This window comes from Micromesistius poutassou (assembly GCF_964030765.1).
Source record: "Micromesistius poutassou genome assembly, chromosome: 10".
In the NCBI taxonomy this organism is placed as follows: domain Eukaryota; kingdom Metazoa; phylum Chordata; class Actinopteri; order Gadiformes; family Gadidae; genus Micromesistius; species Micromesistius poutassou.
Genome location: NC_140280.1, coordinates 15063238 through 15083172, shown reverse-complemented (window position 1 = coordinate 15083172; position 19935 = coordinate 15063238). Strand labels below are relative to the sequence as shown.

The 19935-nt window shown below is 42.5% G+C and overlaps 2 protein-coding genes across 3 annotated transcripts; both read left to right on the top strand.

Moving 5' to 3' along the window:
* Positions 1–3180: 3180 nt before the first annotated feature.
* LOC311354153 (calpain small subunit 1-like) lies at positions 3181–8202 on the top strand. The gene is made up of 11 exons (XM_084473948.1): positions 3181–3272; positions 4203–4249; positions 4391–4427; positions 5095–5187; positions 5354–5411; positions 5840–5904; positions 6189–6257; positions 6438–6516; positions 6705–6821; positions 6968–7026; positions 7147–8202. The coding sequence occupies exons 2-11, from the start codon at positions 4203–4205 to the stop codon at positions 7171–7173; spliced, it is 651 nt and encodes a 216-aa protein (XP_084330074.1). The 5' UTR covers positions 3181–3272; the 3' UTR covers positions 7174–8202.
* A 1354-nt stretch (positions 8203–9556) lies between these two features.
* On the top strand, positions 9557–13230 carry LOC311354890 (uncharacterized protein). Of its 2 annotated transcripts, none has more exons than XM_084474759.1 (4): positions 9557–9672; positions 10777–10975; positions 11242–11712; positions 12243–13230. In XM_084474759.1, the coding sequence occupies exons 2-4, from the start codon at positions 10846–10848 to the stop codon at positions 12662–12664; spliced, it is 1023 nt and encodes a 340-aa protein (XP_084330885.1). In that variant the 5' UTR covers positions 9557–9672; positions 10777–10845; the 3' UTR covers positions 12665–13230. The 2 variants fall into 2 exon arrangements, with proteins under 2 accessions (XP_084330885.1, XP_084330886.1); XM_084474760.1 differs by having other exon boundaries at positions 9573–9672; positions 10780–10975.
* Positions 13231–19935: the final 6705 nt, after the last annotated feature.

Genomic DNA, 19935 nt, shown 5'->3' with positions numbered 1-19935 from the left:
CAATGTAAATGAGGTTTAGATGCTGGTGCAATATTTGACAAAATAATATTTTGTCCATATTTTAATATATATATTTTACTTCAATATTTTCATGTTCATTTATTATAATAATGAGTAATATTGATTGTTACTACAAAGCTCTTCACTCTTTGCTATACATCAGCATGAATGGAGTAAGATGCACTGTTCCTCTCAGACGAATAAGCAGCATTGCAGACGTGGGGTAGTTTATTAAGGTCCGTGCTAAGACATACAACCAGGAAGAGATCCTAACTCCTCAACCAGCAGCATTCGCAGCCTATCATTTGATACTCATGTTGATAGGCTATTTTTTGCTGCTTCACTCAGAGCTGTAGCAGAAAGGATAATCAACATTGGCTTTTTTTCTTTCGGGGTGGTCCTTATTATAGTTACGAAATAAAGGACAAGGAAGAAAAAAGGGCCTGATAACATTAATTATAGAGTCTTGCTGCTTTGGGTGAATGGCTTCTTAACTGCAGCGCTCCCCCATTCATTACATGGAGCCTATTATCTCTTTGCCTATTATCTGCGAATGTTTGTTCAATGTGCCATCCCAGAGTGACATTATAACAGGAATATTTCCATGGATCTCCTCAGCCTGTCTACTCTCCTCCTCTCTATCTTGAATTGCAGTCTGAAAGGAATTGGCAGCGTTTAACACTTAGGGTACATTCGATTCTGTGGGAGAAGGTAGCAATGGGCTTGAATGATAAAATTGCGTTGTCAAGGTAACAGGTTGTTCTGAAGACTGCAAATATGTCATATTGGGGATGCTCCTGCCAGACTTCGACCTGTAGCCTTGGTAACTAGGCACTACTTAGGCTCACCAATTTACCCCCTATAGAAATATAGGCAGGTGAACCCACCAATATGATGTTTTGGATGCATTAATAATACAAAAGGTTCCCGCATTAGATTTTTCTCATCGAATCAGTATAAATACACAGTATTGTTTCATAATTGAATCCTGACTTAAAAAAAAAAAAAAAAAACTCAAATAGTGGGTGTTTGCGTTGCCTTGTGGTGATGGTGCAGTAGAGGGTGTTCTGGAAGCCACCGTTGAATGAGATGAAAAGGTGAAGACTGCTGGAGGATGAAGAGAGTCACTGAGGGAATCACTAAACATGGTTCCTGGTGTAACCATGGATACCTCTATTTCATGGATGGAGTGATTTGAGCTGAAGTGGGATTTGAAGGGTAGATATCTTGTTTCTATAGAACCCTGTCGTGCTCCTGTCAGTTGTTGTATGGGGTTTGTTTTTTTGGTCCCCTCTTATTAGTGGATAGGAAACCATAAACAGATCAGTGTATCACTGTACTCATACGTCTGTGATGACAGCTAATGTAGCATCTCTGGTATATGTCATGATGGAGGGAAGGGATCCTGGTTGTCACATTCATCAATAAGGTGTACGTTGTGAGTGACTCTAGGGTTAGCCCAGCTAGCTGCTGTGTTTAAAGAGGAATTAAACATTTGAGAGGAGGAGAACAAGGAAGAACAAAGAAGATGAGAGAACATAATTGTATTGTGGCTAAATGTTTATATCTTGATAGATTGTAGATAGATTGTTTTATTATGAATGAATCTTAAATTACATTTAAGATTTCTGGGCACATAAGGATCACAATTGAATAAAGGCCCCCTTGCTTTCAACTGGGCGTGTGTGTGCCTGTGCGCACACACACACACACACACACACACACACACACACACACACACACACACACACACACACACACACACACACACACACACACACACACACACACACACACTGCAGCAGCAGCAGCCAAAACTTAACTCTCCCTTGATAAAATAGTGTGCACGTACATATGGCATATACTGTAGCATAACACTTACAGGCTTTACCCAATAGAATCTCAATTGCAAAATGGTTAGGGCCTGACTCAGCTAAATTGTGTCACTCCTTAATAATGTATTGCACCAAAAGTATAGAATGAAAACATAACTTGATATTCCTATTTTACTGTCCACTTTGTTTATACATTACAGAAACCTACACACTTTATTCATTGCTTGTAACTATTAAAGAATACATATCTATGTGTAACTCATTATTACAATTATATAAAAAAATATATAAAGAGATAGCCTACGTTATATGTTAAGACATATGTAAATGTTTATTTGGATAGAAATTAATCATCTATACATTATTTAAATAATCAATTCTATGGCATTGATGTTGTAGTCCGCCTGTAAACCCTATGAGGCTAGGGAAGATTTCTAATTCATATCCTGCACCTATAAATGACCCCACCTGGCGGATTTAGTCGGAACCACATCACTAAATGTAGCCCTATCTTCGGGATTCGTGATTGCAGCACAGGCAGACTGTAGGAATTGGTGAGTTGAGTTGGTATCCAATATCTAGCTCTGTGATTTTGCTTTTAATCATCGGTTTCTTAAGATAAGCAAGAGGCATAGCCTAAGCCTATTCTCTTTCCCTTTCTCTTAGGGTAAAAAAATGTATGCAGAATCTTTTGGAGCTTTGTTCTGATAGCTGTGGTAACAATAAACCACCTTTCACTTTACACATGATGATCTTACTTGTCTTTGATGGTTTAAATCCATCACCTACGTGAAGGTGGATCTGTATAGCCATGTGTTTGGTTTCTGGACGCCTGGCGGTGTTTCATTCAAAGAATACGCGTTCGCCTCTTGTTCTCATCGATGAGATATTCGCTACTGGATTAAACGACTGTATTTTGGTAAAAGTGGCTGTTTTGTGGCTGGTTTGCATCTACGATTTACATTACCGTCCAGAAGATGGCGGTAATATGCGCCGTTGGTGTTTGCATTGCACCATAAGTTTGTGAACATTGCAGTACTGAATCGCAATAACTGAATATAATCGGACTTCACTGATCCGACACCGCATCCTACGTTGATGACAATGACGCAAATTCTGCCCGCGTAGTATTGCCTATAGGCTTTCCAACACTTCGATAACAGATTCATCATAAAAAGGAACAACTGAGTGTCCTGCTCCGTTGTGTATGAAACTTACTTTAGGTTATGGGTCATATAGGTTGAACCATCGACTATATAAAAACACAGTATATACAGGTTGAACGTGTTGTTTGTTAGAGATTCGAGGGAGTATTCCTGAGAGAGTTGCGTCTCCTCGGAGTGGGGCGTGTCACCGGAAGTGCGTGCCAGCTGTGGTATTCAGAGCCAGTTGCTGTTTCATGTTCGTCGTCGACTCTGCGAAGTACTTTACGTTAAGGTCAGTATACATGCTCCACCCGAAAGATGGCTCTCATGTTTCACTACTAATGCACTACTTTAGCATACGTATTGATAAGAGGTACGTTGCAGATCAACGATGGTTCGATCTCAACGTTGTCGTTGATTGTATACCTTGCGCAACTAGACAGCCTGTCTGTGGCAGTGGTGTGAGCTTCCTGGCTAAAGGAGCCATGGCATGAGGCGTTTTAACACTGGAGGATCTATCCATAGTTAACAGCCAGCCCGTACTTTGGTCAAATAAAGGACCAAATTAATTAAAACCGAGGATTGAGACTAGAAGAAGTATGAATTAGTCCATAAATTTTACAAGCAATGCGGTTGTTTGTTCGCATGTTTACTTTCAGGGAAGGGAATAGAGCTTTTTATGATGTGTATGTAGGCCTAGGAGTATATTTTAAAAGAAGCTTGACGCTTTTCGATCTATTGATATGGATTAATTATGCTTCTTGAAGCCGGATTGACATTATTTGTTCACATAAAAAGAAGTTTCACTTCATCGTCTCTGTCAGAGCCACGTGACTAAGGCTTGAACACAGATCTCTGCACACAGCTTTGATTAAATCATTACCACTTATATTTTCCGGCCAACAACTGTTGGGTGTATCCAAAAGGTGTGTTTTGAAAGCGTTGGTTGCAATGCGATTACCTTAAGCAAACATGATATGATATGTTTCATATCAGTCTATAAGATTACATTGTAAGTGTTTATGTCATCAATGATGGACTAAATAAAATATTTTACTGGAGAACATAGTTTTGGCAATCGATTGACTTCCTGTCTGAGTTACTGGCTTGGAACACAGAACAAGTTTGCTCGAATGATAATTATGTTGACTGAAACGTGATTCATCTTGCAGCATTAAGTTGTTGCCTAATTTATGTTATTGTGCTCTCCGCATTTTTGAAGATGTTTTTAGCCAAAAAACTTCTCGGGGGCCTCGTGGATATTGTGAGGTGAGCTTCTGTCTATTCTAATTTTATATTATAAAACCACAGGTCTTGTAGATTACTCATCATTTAGATGTGATACAGAGGTTACAATGGCTTTTCTGCTGAATGTAGACAATGACATTTTCACCCTCTCTGCCCTTACAGCAACATCGATCCAGCCCAGTTTGTTCCCTCTGACCCTGTAAGTTGCAAGCATTTCCTCTTACGTTGCTAAGCAGTGTTGTGCAAGTTCATACTTCACATGAACTAGTTCAAAGTTCAGTTCATACAAATGAAAATGAATAAATTCACGTTCATAGTTCACCAATTCAGTTTTGAACTAGTTCATGTTCAGTTCATTAACAGTTTTTTTTAGAAACTGAAGAAAAACTGTATTCTGTGCTTATCTTTTAAATGAATCCTCTCCATTACATGCTGCCCATCACTACAATCTCAAACTGTTGTGGATATTATTTGTACACCTGTTTCATTCATCACAACTAAGGCAGTAACTCTATTTAATAATCATGTCATCTGGACCTAAGCATCAATTCGGAATGTCACAAAATCTGAACTAGTTCAAGTTCTTTAGTTAAAAATATGTTACGTTCAGTTCAAAGTTCATAGAAAAATTAACTTGTTCAATGAACTAGTTCATGCACAACACTGTTGCTAAGTATACTACATATGAGATGAGCATAACTTTCTTTACTACAATGCTGTGACCTCCTTATTTATGTCTGGGGATTATTAAAGCATAACTCATATTATTGTACAACAACTTTACACAAGCAAACTATTTACATTATCAGCCATCTCTCTGTGTTTACTGAACGATCACTGTTTAATGGCGTGTGTGTCCCCATCAGCCCCCACCACGCAGACCGTTGGCGTACGCAGAGCACAATGAGTCTGAAGAGGACGCCAGGTTCCGCAGAGTCTTCAAGCAGCTCGCTGGAGATGTGAGCGTTGCCTGAAATGTCTCATGCATATTTTTTTTATCAACTCAACACAATTACTTCAGCTAAGTGACCGCTAAATGGCACGCAAGGTAATGCATCGATGGGGGTGGTGGAATACCACTCCAACAAGCCTGTTTGAACATTGATTTGAGCACTCTCCCTGTAGGACATGGAGGTGAGCCCCAAAGAACTGATGGACATCCTGAACAAGATCGTCTCTAAACGTAAGGGCCCTGGGACGCTAGAGTTTGATCTTTCTTCAAAGCTGCTATATGTAAGAGGAAAACAACCAACCAAAAAGTCCCCCCCCCCCCCTCTCTGTTCCCTCTCACCCTTCATACGTCTGTTTCTCCGCCATGGAGTGGTTCTTGTATCTCGAGCCCTGAGGGGTTGGTATGAGCAGGGAGTGGTCAAAGAGCTGGCTCATACAGAGGCAGGCTCAGCAAACTCAAAACAGATATTCTCACAGCGCATGTCTATCGCTAATGGCTTACAGATGGCCATGCCCTTTCCAACGAATGACACTCAAATTATGGCTATAAAATCGTACCTACAGCATATTCTAACATTGGTTACTTATGAACTGTTTGCTGTTGAAGTTCGCACAAGAGCCCACATTGATGTCGGCCTTGGTTTGGGCTTTTTATTTCAGATGCCTCCCTGAAGACGGATGGTTTCAGCATTGAGTCCTGCCGGAGCATGGTGGCCGTCATGGATGTATCTTTCCCCGCTGTCTTGATGTGCCACGATTGATGTGCCAACCGTTGTGTTTGACACCAAACAAATGTATTTTTCAACCACTGTTTATTGATAACAGCAAAGGGCTCACTCATGCACATAATATAATACAATACTTAAGGTCAGGTCGTCAAAATTCTGAATGCAGCGTGTTTAAACCGGATCGTCGCCGTGTAGAAGCTCACTGTCGTGGTTATGTGTTTTGTTTTAAGTACACATGGTAGGAAAAGCACTCTTTATTTTCCTTAACTTTTTTTATCTAGAGCGACAGCACCGGAAAACTTGGATTCCATGAGTTCAAATACCTCTGGAACAACATCAAGAAATGGCAGGCAAGTGTCATGGCTGTTTCCCAGTTGTGATTGTGCCCCTCAACAACAAATCAAGAAAGATAATGTTGTACCTCAATTTCCAGCTGGATAAGAAGCTTTGTCAGAGGGGAAATAGAGGTCATGTTGTAGTCAATTAGACGTATCTTTTTATATGAATGCTAATAACTTCTCTTCTTTTAGGGAGTGTACCTGAACTTTGACCAGGATGGCTCTGGGGTCATCAGTGCAGAGGAGCTCCCTGGTGCTTTCAGCGCTGCAGGTAAAAAAAAAGATCATTTCATTATGCAAATAGTTGACACCTGCAATAGTTAAATCAGCATAAGATCATAAAACGGGTTATTGAAATCCACTGTGAATGACCCCATTGATATCTCCAGACAAGTCCATTTGCCAGGCAAAACAGGCCACTGGCAGCCATCGGCTTTACCCACTTTTCCTGTTCTACAGGGTTCCCCCTCAACGATCAGTTGTGTCAGATGATCGTCCGCAGATACAGTGATGAAAGCGGCAACCTGGACTTTGATAACTACATTGGATGCCTCGTCAGGCTGGATGCCATGTGTCGTAAGTGGTTTGAAGCCCAACCTTGTTATTCATTTAAAACCCAGTGTATTTTTTGATACAAAGAGGAGTTCAAGACATCGCCTTGGGAAAAATGAGCAATATTATTCTGTAATCTTGATGTCATTTCTTCTATTGTTTTAATTCAGGTGCCTTCAAAACCCTGGATAAAGATAACAATGGGACCATCAAGGTCAACATTAAAGAGGTAACTTAATCAAAAAGGTCCTCTGACATTCAAATAGTTGGAGTTAAAAGGTGTTTTAGCTCAGTTTAAAAAGTGAAGTGGCTCTCTTTTTAATGTTTTCTTTTTACCTTGTCGTTTCAGTGGCTCCAGTTGACCATGTACTCTTGAATGGGAATTTTGCAACGGCCTACGACTGGGAACAACTTTATATATGCGACAATGCCGTATATATTTTACCTTTGCAGCGATTAACTGTTTATGAACCAATATGTGTGCAGGTTTTATTTGAATGTGGGAAACGTATAGATAAATATCTTAGAATATTTTTTATACACAGCGTAGTGCTCGGGTTATTGGGAGAAAAACTATAGGTGTCAGCAATAATTTAAGAAAACCTAGAATTCGCACCAACCATGTCCCTTCAAAACACACATCTTGTGCCATCTGTGGAAGACCGAAAAGGGTGCCTTCAGTGTAAACCTGCACCCATAATGGTATCAGAAACGGGCAAAATGATTCCCCCCTCAATCATATAGCATGGATATCTGGTCCGCCATGCATGATTGGGGCTTTATTTGAATGTTTATAGCATAGCACAGGCTTTTCATTTCTTATATATTGCGAGGTGGTGTGTATTTTTCTAGGTAATAATGAGGGTTAGCCATACTAACACATTTGCACTTTCACAAGGAGGACCCCCACTGATATTCGTACACAATATTTCCACCATACCTGTGGATACCAGTATATTCTTCTTGGGATTATCCGTATGTCATGAACCAATACTGGTTCTTATCCCATAATAAACACCAACAGTCTGAGTAGTGAGCAACCATTTAAGTCAAAACAAATATTTAGTGTTTTCTGTTAGCAATGGTTGGGAAAGTTGATATCGTACCATCTGTGGAGCTTTTATACTTTTTTGTTTGTTATGGATTTGGTGCATGGCCACAGGATTTGCCATGTCTGTATCTTGATAGGGTTTGCAGTGTTTTTTGGAATGCCTACACAGTTATAACAGCACAACATTAGAACTTAGGATAACACAACACATGACCATGCCAATGCTGCATGCAGCGGAGAGTAGAGACGCCATAAAAAAAATCCATGTTTGTCTTTGCCAAATTCACTGAACTGTTACTAAAATGTCTAATACTACAAATGTGTGCTATATTGGAAATAAAACACATTATTACATCTGTGTGAATCCTTCATTCAAGAAATAACTATCCTTGTTTTGGTAGTGTAATTTGTTATCCCAGGGCATGTATATGTGTGTGTTCAACGTGATAGGTGTGGGAGGCCTTCATCTCTATCAGAGATTGTGTTCAGTATAGGCAGGGGCGAGCTTATAGGGAGGATTATTTATGTTTTGGTGGAGGTATGAGGTTATATGGGTCAGTTTTCTCTGTCAAATTATTACAAGCGGTGTTGTCGGTGGACAAACTCCAGAAAGTGTAGGAGTTTCACTGCCTGCAACCTGGGTAGGTGACTATAATTAGAATTCCCCTTGTTGGGTAGCTCTAGATTGGATGGTGTTGGTTGGACGTTGGATGAAATTATGGGATGGAGTTGGCTGGTTTGGGTAAATAGTGGTCATGCCTCAGCTTTCAGGTGGGTTGAGGCAGCCTGTCATGTCCTTATTGGACATGGGCGTCGGCTGCAATGGCATGTAAGGCTGAGTGGGCTGTGTTGGGGGTATACACTGTGGGCAGGAATCATTTCCCCATACTCTGCAGGTGGGGAGGAAACCTCCTGTGTGAGACTAGGGAATGACCATTTAATATAAGGAGGCAGATTGGGAAACATTTGGAGAAACGTGTGATAGAGGGTTAGATAGTGGGATGAATTGTTGGAGGCGTTACGTTCCTCCACTATTTCATCACTATCTTACCCTTGGAGATAGTGTAAGTGATGAATTTGGAGGCGGTGTCGGGATCCTTGCTTTCTTCCCTGCTGTTGCTGGTGGTCCTTCCGGGGATGTTCAACGAAGGCAGCTTGAGGCCCAGGAAGCTAGGGCCTTGGTGATTGGGGCATGTGATGAGGCGGTAAGGGATAGGAATAGGGGTTATTGGTTAGGTTAGAAAGTTCCCAAAGGTTGTTGTTGGTGGCCTGGTTCCACCAGAGGTTGTGATTTGTTCAGAGGAGGGTTACGCCAAGTGGCAGCCAGAATGAGGTTGTGGTTTTGGAGCAGGTCTGATGCTGGTGGGTAAGCATCAAGATGGGTTATGTGCTGAGTGTGGGATGCTTGAAACGGTGCTCCATATGTCTGCATTGCAACAGATAAATGGTGAATTCAGGTTAGTTTTAGAATCCTACACGCCACAGGACTGATGACTGAAACCGTACGTGATATTGTTTTATTTTTATTTTTATCTCTCTATTTGGATTTTCTTTCGTTCTTAAACTTCCCAAAATGTGGGCGGCAGCAATACGCTTGAAGACTTTCTAGGCTGCCTGACATCCCAAAAAAATAGGAAGACTGCGCAGAAGACAACTACGCAGGTTTGTGCGCAGATGGTAAGTGCGCAGAAGAGCAGAATTTGGACATGCTTGGTTAGGGAGTAGGGACATTCGCGCGGTCTCTAAAAAGTACAAGCATATGTTTTCGTTTATTTTATAATAATCACGTTTACGGACAGAAGCACATGCTAACGTTTTTTTCAGGTAAACCTTTATTATTCACGATTTCATTCAGAACCCGATTTAATTTGTGTTATCCTACTAGTTTTCAACCATAATAATGTTAGCCATGTTAGCTTACGTCACCGAGCTCAGACTACAGAGTCGGTAGTTATCAATGCATTGTTTACGTTTTAATGTAATGGCATTGTAACGCAATCGACACTCGTATTGGTTTGTAGTTGGTGTAGGTTCAACACTGTTAATACCATCGCTAGAATTTAAATTTGGCTTAGCTTGTTGAAGGAGTGTCCAGCTAGCCTGGGATCTAGCTGAGCTGGGAGATACTATTTTTCCACATAAATGGCCTTCTCTATCCACTTTTACCCCCAATACGGCAAACGTGTGTGTATGGCAGCATGTCTTTGCCTTTTGTAAATGCACAACCTAAAATTTTGGTTGAGGGCTTTCAGGTTTATCTTAGTTGGCCAGCGAGTTGGGACGGAATAGTGATTGTCCGAAATACAATCATCTACGATACAAAACATGTTCAATGCAGGTTTGACCTACATGTACATGTTTTGCACATTTACAATACAATATAGTCTATGTTGTATACTGACAGCAAAATTGCTGTAGGGGGCAATAGCTCATGAATGCTTTTACAAAAAAAGGCATAAAGAGAAAAAGTAAAACAAGTGACCTAATAATATAAAGTAGCATACATATTTGAGTGTGTATAACAGAAGAATGAATGAAACCCAGACGATGTGATGACTACAAACTGCAGACTGAAAACTATTTGATCATTAATGTCACAACCATTTTGCTAATGCACATAGTGCGCTCACTTGCTGCTTCTTGTTATGTTATATTTTAATCACGTTCTATGAGAACATCTGTTGGAATGCAACAGACTGGAATCAGTGATTAAACTCCAACCTCTCTGCACCAGCGCACATCAGCTCTGTCCAAACACACACATCAACATAGTGCACCACACACACACACACACACACACACACACACACACCAGTGAGCGCTACTGCTGGAAAATATCGTAGGGGTTTCACTGACGTCTGAAGTCTTGAAGCAGTCAGAAGCCCCACATCTCACTCCTGTTCTTGGCCTATGATTTACACTTTTCAGTAGCCTGCTTCCACAGGCCTCACGTGGAGGTACAGGCGAAAGAACACATTCCTTATCAACACAGCCTGAATGATGTCTTCAAAGATCTACTACACCAAAGATGGTAGTGTACGCTTCAAGAAAAGGAAAGCGCGGTTCAGTTTCAGTGAAGTACACATCATGTTGGATGAAGTGAAAAAACATCACCATATACTTGTTGGTAAGTAAGAGCAATTCTTTGGTTTTCCTAACTTTTGTACTCTTGTTTTGATTTGGTAAGCCTTTGGCTTTTCATGAAAAGCATCTGAAATTGTGCAATTTATATTTTCTTCTGTGAAAATGAAATAGTGCTGCAGGGTTTTTGATTGAATTACTTAAAAAAAAAAAGTGTGCAGGAAGTCTAACACTAAATTGAGCCAGAGAACGAGCCTATAGTTAATGATCTGATGAGTTGATCCTTTTTGACTGTTGCTTATGTTTCAACAGGGAGACGCAATCACAGCGTACACAGTGACCTGAGGAAGCGCACGTGGGCTACAGTCACCGCGGCCATCAACGAGATCGGCGAGTGCCAGCGCGAGGTCATCGAGGTGGTCAAGAAGTGGTCGGACCTCAAGTGCGACACCCGCAGGAAGCTGTTCGCCATGCGTGCCTCGAGCCCGGCCAACCACAGCCTCGGCGTCCGCATCACCCGGGACCTGACCGCCACGGAGCAGATCGTGCACCAGATCCTACAGATGGACAGCCCGGAAAAGGGAAGCCCCGAGGAACACAGTCCGGTGGGCGAGGAAGGGCTGGACGGCCTGGACGATCAGGAGGAGACTTCTCTCATGGAGGACGAGGACTGGAACCCAGGTGGGAATCCCCCTGACTTAGACCTGCGGCCGCCTGTTGCCTCGTACTTGCTGGACACGCGTGCCATCCGGAACCTTCAAGACGATCCGTCAGTCGCCGCATGTAAGTGCTTCTTTGCTTCTTCATTCAGATGTTTTCCGTCACAAGGCCTGGGCAATAAATTATCGTAATGTGATAGACTTTTGATCAATATCAATATAAAACATGTTCAATATATATCGATAAGAGACTGCGCCACCAAATCTAGCAGCTGGGTTTGTTACACAAACACGGTTCCATACTTAATTACAATATTTGAGTGTTTTTCATTGTTGTATCGAGTATTTATCAATGAAGAACAGTGGAAGGTCATATTAAGTGTTATACAGAAGTGTTTAAATCCAGCATGGTAATTCCTAGTCTTTTTTAGGTCATGCAATTATTTAGATTTTAATTAATTACAGTTATCGATATCGATCCATATGATCAAGTTATATCGTGATCTGTCTTTCAGCCATATTGCCCAGGCCTAGGTCACACTCTATGGACGGACATTTAAGTAATGTAATGCAAAGTTATATCGAGTCTTTTAATTGCTCTGTGCTGTGCACGGCACCTCAGTCAAATCTCCCTCCTTCCCGCCTTTGTCTCAGACTCGAAAGCGCCGTCGCCGGACCACTTCCGCCGTCCGCACGCCACGTCGTCAGCCCCCCTCTACTCCTCCTACTCAGCAGCGGCGGCGGCGGCGGAGGACCCGTCGCCGTCGACGTCCACCTCTTCCTTCTCGGCCGTCCTGCCCGAGACGCCGGCGCCCGTGCTGGACGCGCAGGGCTCCATGCTGCAGAGTGCGGCGCTCAGCCTGCAGGAGCAGCACGCCACCAACGTGCTGCTGGAGACGGTGTCGCGCTCCTTGGAGCTGCTGGCCGAGTCGCTGCAGCAGCTGGCCGAGAGCCAGCACTCGTTTGTGCGCCAGTCCCTGCAGCTGCAGCGCGAGACGGTGGACGTGCTGCGGAACTTTGCCGGCGGCGCCGTCGCCCTCATGCACGACAAACTCAACGGGAAGCCGCCGCTGTAGCGGCCGGCGCGTGGAGGGGGCCGGGGGGTTAAGGAACGACAGAAGGGCCATGCGGTTTAAGTGTTGTTCGTTTGCAGGTCGTTGGACCCAACTAGTGTCGTACTCGAGGCCTATGACAGTGGAATCACCTTACCGTACCGTTTATATTGCTTCCAGAGCCACGGGATGAGGAACTTTCCAACCTGTGGAATGATAATGGAGGAGTAAGTGTGTGTGTCTCACTGCTAGCGACGTTTCCCCAGACATTAATTTCTGTAGAGATACAGATAAGGTGTATTTTTAATGCAGTCTGTTAATGTGAGCAAAGATTGTTTGCTATGTGGGTGTCAGGTTTTTTTACACTTTATATACATTCTTTCTGCCTGTGACCATTATATGGTCAGTATTTTTGTGCCAGGCAGATTTCTGTGTGTATTTCTAAGCAAGGCAGGATTTTTATATATATTTGATTCAAAACAATGCTATACCTTAAGTGGAGAGGTAAAATAATAATAAGGTCAAAAGGATATGAGGAACTGATCATATTTACAGATGATTAAACACTGAAGTCCATTGTTTCAATACAGTTTTGGAGTTCTGCACATTTAGCTCTTTGACTTTTACTATTTCTTTGTTTGTTAATTTCAATAAGCTATGTTTGAAGTTCCTTGAAAACAATAAAATCCTCATAGACCTCAATTTCTGATTCATTCACGATTTTGAAGTTATGTCCTGTCTGGTGTATAAACTATTGGATATTTATATGTATATTCCACACCAAGTAGGGGAACAGCTTGTAATATGTAGTTAGACGACGTGTACAATCGAGATAAACGCATGGTGAACGCAATTTTACTGTTTATACCATAATGATTCGCGTGTTTTCCAGCAGGGGGCGCCCCTATCTAAAGATCGGTGAACCTGCCATTTCTGCCCGTTTTTTAATTTCTTTGGTCTAGTATTTCTTTCAAATGTTAGAAGTAAGATCAATTGGGTACACTAATGACTAAATTTATATATATTTGGTGTGCAGTATCAACTGTTCGAACAGGACAGTGATCGCAGTAGAAAACAAAAGAGCTAAACCAAATTAAACAGTCCGCAGAAAAATAAAGGCAATTTGTATGTTCTGCGTACTAAAAAGCCACCGCACCTAAAAAGCCAAGTCACACACAAACATTTTGCGCCGTCTTCCAGATGTGAAATAGATCTGTGGTGTAAAGTGACAAAGCGTGGCAGGCCATCTGTTCTGCTGGCATGAAGCCGCCTGGTGAATAGAGTGTAAATAGTGTGGGTTACAGTGGCCCACTTAGTTCATTCATTAAAGATCCACAAAAGCACCTGCAGGAAACATGGTGAACCACAAGACCTACTCCTTATCTTCAGGCGCCCTTACAAAAACAAATGGTAGTTTTAATACAGATTCATGTTCAGTGAGTCATTTTTTATAGTATTTGTATTCCATCTGTCATGGTAGTTTTAAGAGAAATATGTTGTAGGACTATGACTAGAATATGAAAGTAAAGCAATGGTAAACAGGAACAATCATAAGCAGAGTTTACACAGAAAACCAAAAAAAGCTTACAATCATAAGATCACTTTATTTTCCACCTGAGGAAGAAGGAAAAAAAAGAGACTGAACAGCACCCAGCTGTGTGAGTGATAACACAATGTTATACGGAGTTGAGTGGCTGACAGGTGAAGGTGTCGTGGTTATCAGTTACATCACGAGCTCTGTGTAAAACCGGTCTTTTAGAGGTCTATTAGAGCATGAGGAAATCCACAAAGAACCAAGAATGGCAGGGTTCTTTCTTGGTTGCTTGAAAGCATTTGATCATTGAGCAGATGCCGTTTACCAAAATTACTTGGTGAATTTTTACATACACACATATGTCGGATGGAGGTCAGGCCCTGACCTCTCTTTTGGGTCATCTTGCTCAAAGATGCCTACAGGTTAGACTGTGGACGTTGGGATTGGAATCCAGAACCTTGTGAAATGTGAGGCAATGGTTTTGTGGCCTGCTGTGTCGTCTGGTACAAACCACAGCATGTAACATGGCTAAAAAGAAAGAAAGTAAAGCATCGAAGCAGCAGCCTCGTGGGACTGGGCATATTGTAGGTAAAACGGAAGAATTGGTGATATCTTCTTCGGTTGTTAAAAGCCTTGGTCTTGGAAGAAAGTTCACCTTTCGACAATCTCATTGGTAACACAGGTAACTCTGTGGATCCATAACAGAAAGCCCAGATCTCATCCCATCAAAAATCTTTGGGTCATTGTTGACAATGAATACCTTTTTGTTTTAGCATTTTGCAATTAACTTGAGAAAATACAAGATAAAATATTTTCAGTAAATTATAATTGTTTGAAGAGGTCATGTTGATTTTGGGTTGGACCTGGGAAACACAAGGATCCTCTTCATGCAATGGTTCAAATGTAATTTGGTGGGAGTTCAGTGTTCTTATTAAGCATATTTACATTATTATTATTATTTGTACAATACATTAGTATATCACGATACATGGCAACAATTCCAACATTGAAATAAATCAACAAATATCTGTATTTTATTTGATGTATTTATTTTTGCCAAATAAAGGAGCCTTACTAAATTACGATAATATGGCGATATTTCAGTAAAGGTTGCTTTTATGACTGAATGTTGAAACTAACTGCAAATGGTAGGCTATTATACTCTGATGATAGGAAAGAGTATTAGACCAGTATTATTGTAGCATTAGCATTAATATTTTTGGTCTTGTTTTCCAATACATCTTATTTTTCTTCTTCTTTTAGTGTGCTTCGCCTAATGTGGGCCGCTACTACTGTTAGTTCTGCTCACCAAATAACATCATTTAAATGTAGCCAACGCCTTAAATAAGAACTGCATTTGCCTAACACACTTCCACGAAAGGTAGCTAGCAGCGTAATGCTCTTTATTAAACACACACACAAAGCCACGCAGGCTTAACCTGAATGGTGCTCTTCTCCTAATGTCTCGCTGGTTAAACAGCTGCCAGGGGCTGATGTATTCTATAGGGCGGTCTGTGGAGCGGGACACCGCAGGAGGAGTACAGTCGTGTGTGTGTGTGTGTGTGTGTGTGTGTGTGTGTGTGTGTGTGTGTGCCGTGAATGCGTGTGTGTGTGTGTGTGTGTGTGTGTGTGTGTGTGTGTGTGTGTGTGTGTGTGTGTGTGTGTGTGTGTGTGTGTGCCGTGAATGCATGCGTGTGTTTGTGTGTGCATGCGTGTGTGTGTGTGTGTGTGCATGTGTGTGTGTGTGTGTGTGTGTGTAGCTCCTCCATAGCTGGAGGCCAGGGGCAGAATGGGTGCTTGGTTGGGGGTCCAGGGCCCCTGAACAGGCAGCTGTATTCACAACTTGAGCCTTGAAGCCTTTACCTTTAGAGAGCTCTCCTGGCCAGCGTCTTAAGCCCTTCTCAAATACTTCATTATTCACTTGATTTACTCTGGACACCATAAAGTACCATCCTTATTGTAGACCAGACACTTGGACTGTGGATCTCTTAAAAAGAAAAATACTGTACATAATAAGTTTGGTTAATATAGTGATGAGGGACTTTTTACAAAAATGCTGTGTACTTTTTCAGAGGTAGCATTCTGTGGACGAGGATCACCTCAGACCAGTCATTGCTTCAGTCTAACGCATTGCAGACCTTTTGTTAACATTCTTGGGGTAAAAATAATTAGATCAGTTACATGGTTGTATACAATGGCCTGTAAATAATGTTAAGTTGACAATTCTTATCACAATCTTATGTCAACCGTTTGTCTTCTTGTATTGCTTTACATGTTCTTTTGAATAAGGTTCATATTTAATCAGCACATTTCAGCACATTTCCTTTCCTCTCCATTCCTTCACCACATTGTGTTGGAGAGGTTCCAACTCACTAAAGTAAAGATCTCTTTGCCTGTAGCGCTTATGTATTTGATGGAAAAAGGATGTCTCTAGAATGGATAGAGCTTTGTCTTCTTCAAGCCCAACTAATGTCGGTTTGCCATTACATCCCAGAATAGATAAATCGTGTATTGCTTCGTAGTCACAACTGAGAAAGAAAAGAGAGGGAACAGACGTGTGTGCCATTAGAGAGGCTCAGAGAAAAGAGGCTAGAAAAATCTATCCATCGATCTGTCCTCCTGCAAGTGTCTGTTATCCCCCCCACCCGCACCCACCCCGCACCCACCCCACACGCACCCCACACGCACCCCACCCACTCTTTCTATTGCACCAATTTGACCCCCGCGCCCTGCTCCTATTCTTTTCTCTTCTCGCCCCCACCTGTTCTCCTCTCCTTCGGTTATACCCCCCCTCCACCCTTCCCCACCCACCCTTTCATGTCCCATCTGTCAGAGGGGCCGCAGGAGGGGAGAGAGGCTGGAGGGAGAGCGATGGTAAGTAGGAGAGAGAGAGAGAGAGAGAGAGGGAGAGGGAGAGGCAAGGTGGATTAGACTATTATCGTGCATCTGTGTGTGTCGCACCACAATGTGTGAATGAGTCAATCTACATACGCTGATGGAAGAAGGAACAGGGAAGCTATAGGGAGGTATTTTGAAAGGGACCCCCTTATAGCCTCGTACCACAAAGATTCACAAAATGCATGTGAATGTGCATGTGTACCTTTGTAAATCACCCAACATAATATACACAAACGTTTTCTTGCTGATTCCCTCCCTTCTTTGGTTGCCGCCCTGAAACCTCACTTTTGGGTCAAACTCTGATATACCATTACAGCATACATGCATACACACACAGACTCACACACACACACACACACACACCACCAACCATTTGGTGCGTTATATCATTTCGATAGATCACATATAAATGCACCAGAAAGAAATGTGTCTCGAGGGAAATTAGCAGCAGGACCTATATGGTGTCATTTACATATGCAGACGACATCCCGCTTTCAATAAATCACTCTTAGGCATCACCCACACACCAATGCATTCTACACCCAGTCAAAAAGCATGCATATATTTGCGCCTGTGCATAAGCCTCACACATACACACATACACACACACACACACACACACACACACACCCAGACACACACACACACACACACACACACACACACGACACACACACACACACACACACACACACACACACACACACACACAGCCACTGCATCATTATGGCCTACCAGACACTTGTCTTTGTCCCAAAGGCAGACAGCAGGCAGGGGTTGAAGTAGTGTCCACAACAGCCTGACTTCTCCCCTGAGGACCCCTTCCCTACCCACACCCACACACACACACACACACACACACACACACACACACACACACACACACCCACACACACTGAGCTCCCCCAGTGTCCCCCAGGGAGCCCAGGTCTCTTGAGCCAGGGTCCTATAGGGCCGGCCGGGCTGCAGTAGAGGCAGATGCTGACCCCTTCGGAAGCAGGAGCTCCTGGGTTGGGTGCAGGGCATGACATGGCTCTTCTGTGGTTCCCATGCCCTTTAGTGCGTTTGTGTCACATGCACCCATACACGCACACACACACACACACACACACGCACGTGCACACATACGTGCGCTTGCACACACTGTCCCCCGGGTAGGATGCAGATGACATGGCTGAGCGAGGGTGTACTGTCCATCTGGTCGGGGGACACACAATGGACCGCAGATAGCCACCTCATCTGTGCCGATAGCCACCTGATAGGCATCGATACAGGCTGGACGTGCAGCCCAACCCCCAGATCAGCCACGACATATCTCAAGGCAGCAGATGCATATGAGGGATGTGTACAACTTGTTACGTAACAAGTTGTATTATTCGTATATATGTGTATGCTTTGTGTTTTTACATGTTTTTTTTTTTACTGGAATAAGTGTCACTGTTTTATGCCAAAACAACTTCTGTGTAAGGTTCTGCTTTCAGGGTTTTGGGTTTGGCTTTGTTTACTTGTCCACAGAATCCTTTCTGTGGTTTTCACATTGTTATCATATTGTTGTCAGCTTTTTAAAATAAATGTTATCTGTCAAATATATCTTTGTAGACACAATGAATTACTTACTTTTCTAGTAGGTAAAGTTAATAGAATTTCCTACTGGAAGCAAAAACGCAAACTGAGTGAGACCCTACAAAATCAAAACATAACTCATTGTTTTCCCTTAAACTGTAGGCTCTCTCTCGCTGCACTGATTTATATTTTGTTTTTTTGGTGGAGCTCGGAGAAGAGTGGAGCGTGCCAAGGATGTTCAGTCCAGGCACGCGTCCCCTCATTAGCATATCAAAGGCCTGCTGCCGCCGGCCCCACCCCCCACGCGCCTCTTCCAAAAACACCCACACAACGAACGCGTGCCTTCGCAGCACACACAAATATAAAACCGTCCGTGCTTTGACAAGAATGTTTCCTCAGCAAACTGGACGATTATTATTATTATAGGTAGGGATAACCAACGATTCCCCATAATCGTTTAGAACGATCTCAGTTGTTTTAGTTTAGACTATAAACAAACAAGCCACCAGTGCAAGTGTGTTTAATAACTATGTGATTATTAGTCACGTTTCAGTAAAAAAAAAAAGAAAGTGTTTCTTAGCCTAGGCTACTAGGTGAAGATCCAAATGTGTCTTTCGGCTATTTTAAGTGTGCGAGGCTGTGCTCGCCATCATGTTGTTGTTGTTGTTTTTTTACTTCCAACCATGTCACAGATGGTGTTATAATATCGGGGCTACATTTTAATACATTGTGGCTGGTGACAGGTGCTGGGCATTAAAGCTGAACATAATTTAGCCCAAATCGATATGGCTTTGCTGAAGGCTCTCGGTATGAAGCCTGTTAGGGGGTAGACGGTTTGGGACAACAATAGCAGCACACGGTGGACCGTGTGCCGGTCATTATCATACAGCTGTTCGCATGGGCTCCAAACACAAAGGCAACATGATATTCCAAACTTTAGCGCTCTGCCAATCTTCGTCGAGACCCTCCCCATCCCCCATCGTCATCCCCCATCTTCCCCCGGCCTGGAGAACGCAACAAAGGAGCCCAGAATATCCGAAGTGAACAATTAAAAGGTCGAATCCCTAACCTGCCCGCTTTTGTAACCCCGCACGCGTCTGAGCAATTAGAGTATTTCACAAAGAATTGAAGGGCGGAAAAACTTTGATCCTCTACTTCCTTCAAATCTATAGAAACTTTAGAAATAGATAAGAAGTGAAAGATTTACTTTAGTATAATAACTGCTATTTTATATACGTATATATAGGCTAGTGTGTGCATATCTATAGTGTGTGTGTGTGTGTGTGTGTGTGTGTGTGTG